This window comes from Austrofundulus limnaeus, unplaced genomic scaffold (genome assembly GCF_001266775.1).
Source record: "Austrofundulus limnaeus strain Quisiro unplaced genomic scaffold, Austrofundulus_limnaeus-1.0 Scaffold25, whole genome shotgun sequence".
Lineage (NCBI taxonomy): Eukaryota > Metazoa > Chordata > Actinopteri > Cyprinodontiformes > Rivulidae > Austrofundulus > Austrofundulus limnaeus.
The window spans coordinates 2,325,139-2,337,136 of record NW_013952427.1 but is presented as its reverse complement, the minus strand read 5'-3'; the positions used below and the strand labels follow the sequence as shown (position 1 = coordinate 2,337,136).

The following is an 11,998-nucleotide window of genomic DNA, read 5'->3' as shown; positions in this document are numbered from 1 at the left end:
GCTTTGACACCTTCCACTGCCACATCTGCCTTTCTGTCCTTGACACACATGCACAGTAGTGGTAACTGGGGTAGGCCGTGGACGTCACAASACATTATACAGACAGGCTCTGGTATCATGGCTACCTGACAACTGAGCTCAAAGTGTGGGATCATTTTAAGAAAATGAAAGAGAAACCTGTGTAATATCTGCAGAGCAGAACTTGCCTTCCACAGCAATTATTTTTAGTTAGCATATAGCTAAAATCTACCGATGGTTATACAATAGCAGCTGCATTCTGATGTGATAAGCTGCATGTTTTATATTCAATCAACGTATGATCTGATTAGTCGACTAATCGAATAAATAATCGGTGATTAATCGATTATTAAAATAATCATTTGTGGCAGCCCTAATTGAGACACAACCAGTTACTAATGAATAGATTCAAAATCAGTATTTTGCGTTGCATTATGATATATTCATGCAAATGTATGATTCATTGGAACGCTCTTAGTCTAAACTAGGTGTGTCCCGATGCCCATACTGGTATCAGTGAAATTAAAGAAATGTGTTTTTAAAGTCATTGTATGATATTTAAGATCTAACTCAGTAAGTACTACTGGTACTCGATGTCAGCAAGTACCCAAACTGAAGTACTCATACTCGTACTCGGTTTGAGGAAAACTGGTATTGGGTCACCCCTAGTCTCAACGGTGTTCATATCTACCCATGTTTCAGCTCTGCAGTCACTGTGACTCTCTGCARCATCACCGCCTTTCATCATCTTAACTTAAAATACCAATAAAACGGATTTTAACTTTAAAAAGATCAGTGGATTTTTTTTGTCTTCCTACTTGATAATGCTTCAGTCTCACGAGCAGTTTTGAACATGTGCAGTCTCACTGCAGCAAATTCAGTAATCTGTCCATACAAGCTGAGGAGCAGTGCACCCTGTGGCTTGGCATTTTCATACTATAAAATCACACAGTAGCTCACATTTAGAGGAAAGCACTAGTAGACGGGAAGCCACTCAAGAAACAAGAAGCTGAAACCACAGCYTTCACAAGAGGATCATCCTCCTCATTTTCCCTCAAAGACTTAGCTACTGCTGGTTATTATTTACGGTGACTAAATTTATGGAATCATTTCAGCCAAGGAAGGTTACTCAGTTCCTTAAGGTTAAAATTGATACATTTAGCACTTAATAAATTGGGCCTGTGCCTGTCTTCCATACATCACCATGTTATTAAGACATTTTAAAATCCCATTATGGTGTTTCTCCTTGAACATGTCATGCTTTTATTGGATTGCCCTCTCTTTAAACATGACCTTTTCATCCCTGTTCTGGAATTGGATGAGAAAAGAATGTCCAAGACAGGAAGAAGGGTCAAAACATATGTAGCTAAAGCAATACCACGTCTGATAGCTTTTACTGGTTTTACTGAGATGCTTAGAAAAAACAATTTGTTTTAGGCAATAAACTAATAGCTACTATTAAATATAAGTATGGTGATGAGTTTGTCTTACATTTTACTAATTGTGTTAAAAAGTTGGGACACTTCTGGGCGTGATTTATTAAAATCTGTAAGTTTTACTGCTCATTCTCTTGGTTTTGGATTCGGTGAAATGCAGATTTAGTGCTACCATCAGCTCTGTGTATGTTGTGCTGCAGAATTACAGAAATGCATTTGCAAATGCAAAAACTGAACACATACTTAGGATGCATAATTTTAAAAGGTGCAGCAGCATCTTATCAAAAATAACTTCATGACCATCTTTTCCCACAAAATAAATTGGATCCTAAGTATGGAGAACCAGTTCAGCTTGAACAACAATAATGAAAAAAAAGAAGGAGGTTGTATTGGGTGAGAAGAGCGTGATACAAAGACTGTGATGACAGAGGCATCTAATCCAGGCAATGCCATTCTTATCAGGGTCCAGTGGATTAGAGTGAGCCTCCTAACCAGAGAATTCTTCCCAGCCAGACACTCTCCACAGCCCAAGGGCCTGGATCAATAGGCCTGCATTGATCTCTCTCCTCCTGTGGCTGGATTCACTTTTATTAGGACTATCTTGGCCTTTTTCACTTAGACACACACGTATCCCTGCTAGCTCCCTTTCAGCCGCTCCAAAATAGAAATATATAGTCTACACACACATACATTTTACAGCTTTAAAATATCTTTCACCAGTGGTGGGCACAGCTAACTGAAAGAATAGATTCACTAACCACTAATCCGCTAAACAAGAATTTTCTAATTCGCCAAGCACATAACAAATTAKTACAAGTAACACTAACCGCTAAGATGACTGTCACATGTCTTCATCTCCTTCCAGTTATGGACTGGTGGGACTGATGCAAACTTGTTTGTTTTCTATTGGTTTAATTTGAAGGTGGGTGGGATCATCTGTGGCAAATCAGCCAATCCAAACCAGAGTTATATTTCTGTCTAACTTGTAATACTTCCACTTAAACCCTTTCAGGAAAAAAGGCTTACTTTGATCAAGTTTGTATTTTTATAAATACTGTTTGAACAAAAAGCAAATACTTTCTCTACCATATTTTATTTGTAGGTAATTTATGTATTTATAATTTAAATGTTGTTTTTTTTTCTGTTTTTATGCTCTTAGTTTGAAGTTTAGCTGCTAAAGTTGCTACATTCTACACACAGTGCCCCATACATCCAGCATTGCTTGTAAGATGGTCTAGCTTTGTTTTATTTGCTAAATGACATAATAGAAGTTTAACATGTGAATTTTTTTGTGAACTTTGCAAAACCTTATTTAGAGGAAGCTAATTGGTCCCCTTACACTTTTCAAAGTTAGCAAAAAAGCTAATCTGYTAAAAAGGAAGATAGTTCAGCTGTTAGCAAATTAGTGGAACTGTGCCCATCACTGCCTTTCAGCACCAAATCAGTATTTCTGCATGACAGCAGGTTGGAGTATTGATTTTTTTGGTTTGTGCTTCTTGTTGCGTSAACTAAAGCTTGAATCATCACAATTAACATCTATTTTGCTCTGTTATTTTGTCTCTTCCAGATGACTCGCCCCATCCAGGTGAAACCAGCCGACAGCGAGAGTCGTGGAGGTAGTTGTCTTCTTTTCTTCATCATTTTTTACAACCCTCCCCTCTTCTACCCAAAACACTAAGTGAGCCTTTCRCTGTGAGCTCACCTGCTCCCATGCTTTAAATGATAATTATCTGCTGATTGTTGGAGGGGGTCTCAGTTTAACTACAGTTGTGTTGCAATTATATTTATAATTGGAGGAACTTGATTGTTGCAGACAAGCCAAATTGTATCTTAATGTATAATAAAGGCGACATCAGAAGCGATCCAATTTGGCATCTAGATTCAAGTGCTTATCTATAATCTTCCTTTTTTTCATTTGTTACTGGTTAAAATCCTCGTGGTTTGTAGATTAATCCCTCGAAGTCTCAGCTTGCCTGTACTTTTAAGCTTGTAATAAATGTGCACATACAGAATTAAATTAAAGAATGTGCTACTGCAGGGATCTTGGGCTGTGATTGGCTTACCAATTGGCCATCTCTGCTCCTGTTTCTTATTCCAAGTGCATTATTATTATTTCATTGTAAATTAGTAAGTGATTAGACTTGTGCCTACAGTCATATCCACACTGCAGCCTTGTTAAAGCCCACACTGCTTGATGTGTAGTAAACTGTATAAACACAGAGGAAATGGAGCAGCCTGCCAAACAATCAATAAAATTGCACAGCTTTTGCCAAGATCCTCATTACTTGGCCTTAATTCTGTCATCTTTGATCTCTCCCGTTTTTTTTTTTGTTTTTTTTTGAGGCTTTCATTTAACTCACCGCCTATTTGCATATATGTTAATATACCGAGAAGGCATCCTCCAAGTCAGTGACAGAGACAATAAACCTAACTATTATTTTTCAGTACACATCTGTTGTGTCACTCGGGAACAAAACAAGAGGCTTTTTTTGTCATTTAAAGAAGGCCAAATTAGAACTCTGGAAGTGGAAAACAGAGGAAGCGGAAATGCAAAAATGATGCCAAATGCATGCAACTGCAGTGCAGCACTTCAGAGGCTTTACCTCCAAACCTCTGCCTGTTTTGGGTGAATTAGGATGGCTGGCTACTTGGCTGTCTGTCAGATGCACATTTTTCAAAGAACAGCTTAACCCCCTGGGATGAACAAAGAAAAAGGCCAATAAAAGATCACAGTCAGTCAGTCTGTCTGTCTTTCTCTCTTTATTTTACTCCTTTCATTCCTTTCGTTCCTTCAGCCATCCACTTGGAGCTTTAGAGGTGCATCGAGACAAGCAAAAAGGGTCTTGCACTGTCAAGATTGATGCCCCCTATAGGTCTATTGATTTTGCCATTGTGGTGTGGTGTGTCCACATTAACAACGACGGTCAGTTGTCTCTTTACTTGGCTGTGAGAGGCCACTTTTAAAGCTCCCAGGGCTCTGTGGTCAGCGTGRGGTCCTTTCACCCGTCAGCAGCCAGGATCTCACTGAGGAACAAATGAGTGCTGGAACAGATCGGAGAGTTGTACATAATCTTAAATGAACAGGTCAGAGCACCACTAAGGGCCAATCAAACACAACTTAAGAGGTTAGGAGGCAGCAGTAAAAGGCTGATGCAGGGAGTGTACCAAGAGGGGAGATGGATCTGATTTGTCATTTTCAAATCTCTTGTTCTCATATTGCTTCTGATCTGCCAGCCTGAATTCCTGCGTTAATAATCACTGGCAAAGATAATTTAGCTTCTCATATCTGGATTTGTCTTTGGCAGCTAAACTGTAATGCTGATGCTCCTCCATGGCCTACTTTTTGCAAGCTTTAACTGGTTATTTGCTGTAAGTCGTTTTTGTCCAATAATCTGTGTGATAATTAACTGACAAAACTGCCTAGATATTTTTTTTTTTTTTGTGGTTACCATATTTATTCAAGTATAATACATAAAATTTAATCCATAAAATCATGCACAAAGTAGGTGGGTAGTACTATGCTCGGATAACTATTTTTGCCTGAGTCCAGAAATGAAACCACGTCGTAAAAAGCAGTTGAAGCGAGCTTACCTCTCATTTACCACTCCTTTGTGCCTCTGAGTGAGATAGTAAAAGATCCAAGCAGGCAACATAATGTGAAAAAAAAGAAAAAGAAGAAAAAAGGCAGTCCTGCATGACGAACTAATGATATTAGTGTGCGACCAGGCCGCTCCTGGAACAACAACAAACACATGGTCGGCTGTAATGGCTGCCGTCTACCGGTGTTCTGTAAAAGTTGGTCTACCTGAAAAAAGTTTCCCCACCAGCGGGGCGCTCGYGAGACACAGAGCATGAGATTGTTGTTGAGTGGGATTCTGATATGCCTTCATTACAGAGGAGGAATACCATAAACTTTTAATGAAACTGATGGTGAGCCTGATTTTGAAGGCTTTGATTCAGCTTCATCCACACTTTTTAGAGCCACATAGCTCTATCTGTTTGTTATATCACACCAGTTAACAAATGAGCATTGATTGTTATGATTTGTGTCTGTGTTAATRTTTTAAGGACTCAGATATGTATCCTTAAAACATTAACACAGACACAAATCATAACATAGAAGAAACATACAGGCTGTGAACAGCACARTGATCAGACAGGGAAGTGAAGACAAGACATAGAATATAAAGGTGAGACTAATGAGCACAAACAGGAAACACCTGGGAGAGAAACATGAGGAGCAGGTGAGAGTGGGCAGGGCTGGAGCAAAGGCAGACAGGAGGAAGAAAACAGATGACAAGACAGAAACTAAAATAAAACATTAACACAGACACAAATCATAACATTGATAGCTTTTTTGTAGTTATACATTTGTTGTTGTGTACCTTTTAGTACATATGTTCAAAAATAAAATTAAAAACTGATACAACAGTCAAATGATAATTTTACTGTCTTACATATATAAAGACTGCAAAGGCTGAAAAATCCTGAAGTCCATATGAAATTAGAGGTAGTATGAGAATTAATTTTTTTATGCTTTTTAGGCTACAAATTGGGGGGTCGTATTATACATGAGATCGTAATATACATGAATGAATACGGTATTTGCCTGCAAGAGTAAGAATGCTACATGAAGCATGGACACTGGAAACATCAAGTCTAAAACTATTATATATNTATATATATAACAGTTCATTAATTAGTAGAGGGCAGGGCATTAGAAATGACATGCTCAGTCTCTCAGGGGCCACACTGCTGCTATGATAGTGGGTGAATATTCCCGAGCAAATCCGGTCACACCACAACTCACGGTCAGTCTAATTAGTCCCTTAATCTCATTATGTGCAGGCAGTTCAGATCACCTGTGCCAGGCTGCTGTCCATTGGGAAAAGACCTGTTACTCTGGTTGTATACCTACTAGACTTCCACTTCTCCTGGAGGAACTGTCTGCTGTGATTAAGCCCAGACGGGGCCAGATGGGATCACTGTATCATCGTTATTGTTGCTGTAAAAACACAAATCCATCCAGTCAGACTAGGCTCAGGCTAAGTTAACTACTGGGAAACTTAGAACCTATGGGGACACCACTTTTTCCCTGTAGGCATTAAAGGAAATATACATTTAAGACAAACTTTATTTGTCTCATGGTCTATGCGGTAGAGTAAGTCTTTCCAAATACTCTTGTCAGCCCTCCCTGCCGTCTAACAAAGACGCACTGTGAAATGAATATTAATGGCCAATCACCTACCTAATCTAGCAGAACAGCAGCCGTTACACATCGAGCCAACAGCATAGTGAATTCCTCCGTCACTGATGACGCAGAGCTTTCAGGGATGTTTCTGTTTAAGGGGGTGGGAGTTAAAGAGACTCAGCAAGGAGGCAGCAAGCACCTGTCTTTCTTCCTTTTCTCATCACAGGTCTGTGATATAATATAGATTGATTTTCCATCACACGTGGCACTGAAGACTGACACTGACAGCTGCTGATGTTTTCGTTTTGAAGGGCTTTTCAGTGGCTCCTCATAGCTCTGCTTCTTTAAAAAGGGTGAATCCAATTGAACTGCTCTGATTTCATCCCAGACCTGCTACTAATAACCTCCATGCTTTAGYGTTACACCATTACTACGACTTCCTTTTTGTTTTGTTCTTTTCATGAACTGTCATAGCAAATGATTTTCAGTGTCTGTCATCTTCCCTTGGTTCAAGACATCCCACTGACAAACTGAATGCTCAATCCATGCGATGGCTGCATGCTCACGTTGCTTGGCTGCGCTCATTTCCCAGCTTAACCCTTCGTTAAGGCTTTTAGCTCATGAGATTGTTCAGAGAGCAGAAACAGGAGCAGCCTAGCTTTCAGCTGGGACTCGTGTTCGTGTTGCAGCAGGCCTGGCACAGCTAGAGCTGCAACCCACAGAGGAGGCTTGGATTAGAAACAGACTCTGGCATTTTCAAGACAGGCCTGCCACCCATGCGCACACATCCACACAGAGAGGACAGACAGACGAACACATACAGTACGTTTGGCTCTGACACACACAGGCTGTGTCTCAATTCAGGGGCTGCATCCTTCAAAGTCCGCATTTGTCCGCCGCTTACGTCACTRCCCTGCACCGAAGGCTGTCCCAATTCGTGGGCTCCGATGAATGCGACCCACAAAACCCCAAAAATGAGGGCTGCATCTGAGTATCCTTTCTGGCTGATGATATCCCAGGATTCATTGTGCTGGCAGCAAACTAAACAGTAAAACGAAGACAAGTGAGAATTTTACATAGTTTGGAAATTCGTCAAAGAATCTATGTTTATCAACCTAAAGGTGTCCGATAAAATTTGTGTTGAATACAAGTACTGACAGTGAAGCTAAACCCAAATTATCAATGTTTATTTACGAGTAACGTTTTTAATTGTCAAGTTATTCCTCCAGTGAAAAGATGTGTGAAAACGTGTTCCAATACAATTTAACTCTGAAGACGTGATGTAAAATGTATCACTGTTGTAACAGGGCAGTGCTTGGCCACGCAAACATRCGTAGACTAGACCATCTCATTTCACAGCCGTTTTATTCAGTCTACCTAGACTGGGTGTAGCCTCTGTGGGCTGCAGCCTAGGCAGGCTACAGCCCCTGAATCAGGACACAGTTACACAAACACTTGCTTTCTCTCTTGCTGAAACACACCCARTGGTAGGTTTCAGGCACATGATAAAGGTACATGTCTAGTTTTTACCGGCGGCATTCCTGAACAATTTAAGCCAGTTTTTCTTTGTGTTTAACCTTGCATTTTTTTCTGTTTTCACCAGCTGAAGGACAATGAAAAGGCTTGCTCTCAGATCACTGAGATGTGACAGAACAATGAAAAACAAAGACAATAGGTTAAGTGGATTTTGAGATCAAGGGAAAAAAGAATGGTTGAGAGAGCAACGCTACATGCACTGAAGCTGGTATGTAGTTAGTTTTATGATGAACACATCTGGTGTAAAAGACAACAGAGTGGTCCATGCATTAAATATCAGTAGTGTTCTTTTCTTTCCCTTTCTTAAAACTAGAGAAACAAGCTTCTGGTGTCAGGGCAGCTCAGTAATGAACCAGGCAGGAAGGCCTCTAAGCTCCACTGATCCCCTTTAGAAAAGTCAGGAGGAACATAGAAGAGAACGCGGGGTAGTTAGAGGAAGAGAAATGAAAAGACAAATGGAGAGGGTGTAGAGGTGAGAGAAGGGAATTTGTTGTGAGGCACTAAAAATGGAGGGGAGACGAAGAGAGAAAGAGCAATTGCAAAGTAAACAGAGAAAAGTGAAGATAATCCAGTGAGAGAAAGGGACGGCAATATTTTCTTCTCTCCTTGGACGAAGGAAAACTATAGATTACTGTTCTCAGTGCTCTTGGCTGGGCGTAAATGGAGAGATCTTGAAATAGTGGGGAGTGTGTTCAGAGGTTGCGGGGATCAGGGTGAACTAATCCAATACTGAGGCCAGTTCTGGGTCTCCTACATTTAGAGCTCCCACTTCTTGTCCAAATCCCTCAGAGTAGCAGTTCTACACAAACTATACTTTATTCACAAAGAGTTCAGTCATCTAATTCCGCCAAGCTGGATGTTGAGGTCACTCTGCCCGTAAGCTTGTGCATTTACTCTTGTATCAGCATGATCCAGTTCATTCGGAAGACGGGGTGGGGCGGGCTAAATGARGTCTACGGATGAAAGACAAGCAGGAAGAGATGATGAAATAATTTCTTTAGGGATGCGCTTTGCTCCTGGGGGTCAGATTGTGCTGAGGCTGTAAGAGTTGTGCAGCGTCAGTGGAAGAAGTGAATCGCAACATTTCACTAATACACAAAGTAGGTGGAGATCAATTAACCTTATCTAAGAAACTACTAATTATAATGCCAAACATGCTGACAAGGCAGAAATAGGAATGTGATGATTTATTGAGTTTAGCTAGCTGGAAAACAAAGCATTTCAACAAACGTACCATTTCACGCCCCCCTCCCCAGCAAATAGATTACGGCAACTTCTGTGCTGCAGTCAGCAGATACATCAGAATAAAGAAGATAAACTTTAATCTGAATCACTAACCCTCCATGTGGCATTTTAGCAGAATTATATAGCAACTGTGTTCATGTTGAGATGTCAAGTTTGAATCCAGAATATTAACCCAGGTTTTAGTTTTTGCCATATTTAGGCCTGTCACGATAAATTTTGCTAGATGATAAATTTTYTCAGCAAGTATTGTGATCAATGATAATATTCTTTGGAGACCATTTTAATAAAAAAAAATKATACCCCACTCTGCCCAATGAAGCTTACGTGAGTTTATGACATTTACATGTGTAAAAACAAGTCATGACCTGGACCAAAGATTGTGACTAGGGCTGCCACAAACGATTATTTTAATAATCGATTAATCACCGATTATTTATTCGATTAGTCGACTGATCGGATCATACATTAATTGAATATAAAACATACAGCTTATCACGTCAGAATGCAGCTGCTATTATATAACCATTGTTAGATTTTTATCTAAATGCTAACTAAAAATAATTGCTGTGGAAGGCAAGTTCTGCCCTGCAGATATTACACAGGTTTCTCTTTCATTTTCTTAAAATGATCCCACACTTTTGAGCTCCATTGTCAGATAGCCATGATACCAGAGYCTGTCTGTATAATGTCTTGTGACGTCCACGGCCTACCCCAGTTACCACTACTGTGCATGTGTGTCAAGGACAGAAAGGCAGATGTGGCAGTGGAAGGTGTCAAAGTCACTAGCAGCCTCGTGCTGATGACCTAGTTGATGTCATCATTTACCCAGAATGCTTTGCGTGTAAATAAAATGGCCCCGTTCGTGTAATATATTTTTAAACTTTTAGTTTAAAAATTATAAAAACTGAACAACCTTTTACAGTCTTTATTATACAGTTAAAGTATATGTTTATCATATAAAGTCTAATGTTACAACTAATCAGGGATCCCTTTAACAACTATAGTTTTTCACACCCAATTGTCAGAGAAAAAAATGTTTTWATGTATTGTTACCCACAGAGATTATTTTTTAAAAAAGACGTGGACATTCATTCAGTCATAAATCYGTCTTGCTAATGTAAAGTTGGCTTCTGCTCTGATGATGAAGATGATGAGGATGAGCGCGCAGCAGAACAGCAGCTGATAAGTTCAACAGGCAGATATTAAAGCAAAAATGCTGTGTTAAATTAAAATTGCAGTTTTCTGCAAAAATTGCTCTAAAAATTACATTATCTTACCTTTTTATGATAATTTTCTACCGCAGTATATACCGTCACCATGAAGGGGTTCAGTTTATACCGTGAAATGAATTTGAGGTCATACCGCCCAACCCTACCATCTTGATAATTTCAGTGAGGAAGAACAACAACTATTTATTGGTCCAAAAACAACTGAATCAGATGAAAAAAACTGAATCTTAAGTGCACTGGTTATTGACATGACAGATTATCTCAATATTGTTTATACTGGCCTATATGCGTACATCAGCTAAACACTCTACATTTTAAAGAAACACACACACATCCTTCCTGCCCCGTCCCTTGCTCGTTGCAGTGGTTTTGTGGCGTARGCGGATCAGCAAAGGTTATTGTTGAACACAGAAAGGAAAGGTCAGAAATCATGTTTAGTTTTCCTGGGGCTGCGAGGTAATTCCATCCAGCAGAYTGTGTTCAGACAAGCAAGCAGGCAGGGCAGGCCAGTGGTGGAGATCATGCAGAAGGGAGCGAGGCGGGGATGGGGACAAGGTTATCCAGTCAGCCGCTGCCTCTCAGCCCCTTCGCTGTCACCCTTAATAACAGCCTCTCTCTTATCACCGCAACAATCACCTTGAGAAACAAACTTGTCTTCTTTGAGAAAGGGATGGAGACGAGTAAGAGGTGGCCTTTGTCTGCATCTGTGATGCCTTTCTCATTACAGCAATCCCGCCTCTTGAGGGAAAGACTAACTGTAGTTCAGTTTACCACTCAATTTTCAGCCCTTTATAATCCTTTCTTACTCTTTTCTTTTTGTTCTCGTCCAGTTTTTTTAGTTCTATTGTCTGTAATTGTCCATAATTATTTGAGCCATTGTACATAGTAGCTGTAATGTTCTCTCTTGTCTCTCGCTATGAATAAAACAAAGGGGAAACCACAAATTACTGCAACGTGACCTAAATGATGATATTACAATCTATTAATAAATGTTCTCCAGTTACAAAATGTACAGTAGCCGTTTAGTGAGTTAGGTTTAAATGTGATTTTTTTTCCTTTTTTTTTTTTTTGCTACAGTGCAAATATATTTTAAAATGTGGACTGTGGATAAAAATATTTTTTATTACATTTTGCTGTATATTTCATTGAAATAGGGCCTCCAGTGCTGAGATATATACAGTGAACAAAAACCTTTTCCTTTTTATATTTTGTCCTTCTTCTAGGATCTTTTTTATTTTATTGACAATCCTTTTCACTCACTTATACCTGTGTGCATTAGAATAACTGTGTGTGTGTGTGCGTGTGTGTGTGCGTGTGTGCGTGTGTGTGTGTGTGTGTGTGTG

At 39.7% G+C, this 11,998-nt stretch overlaps 1 protein-coding gene across 19 annotated transcripts in view; it reads left to right on the top strand.

Annotated features, from left to right (window-relative positions):
• The window catches only part of celf5a (cugbp, Elav-like family member 5a), a 302,579-nt gene that overhangs the window by 160,699 nt on the left and 129,882 nt on the right, over window positions 1–11,998 (top strand). For 11 of the 19 annotated variants that reach the window (XM_014004579.1, XM_014004583.1, XM_014004587.1 and 8 more), the window contains exon 3: window positions 3,022–3,073. In XM_014004579.1, coding sequence (XP_013860033.1) covers window positions 3,022–3,073 — 52 coding nt within the window. The remainder of the gene's footprint in view (window positions 1–3,021; window positions 3,074–11,998) is intronic. The other 8 variants (XM_014004594.1, XM_014004589.1, XM_014004581.1 and 5 more) reach the window with 1 other exon arrangement.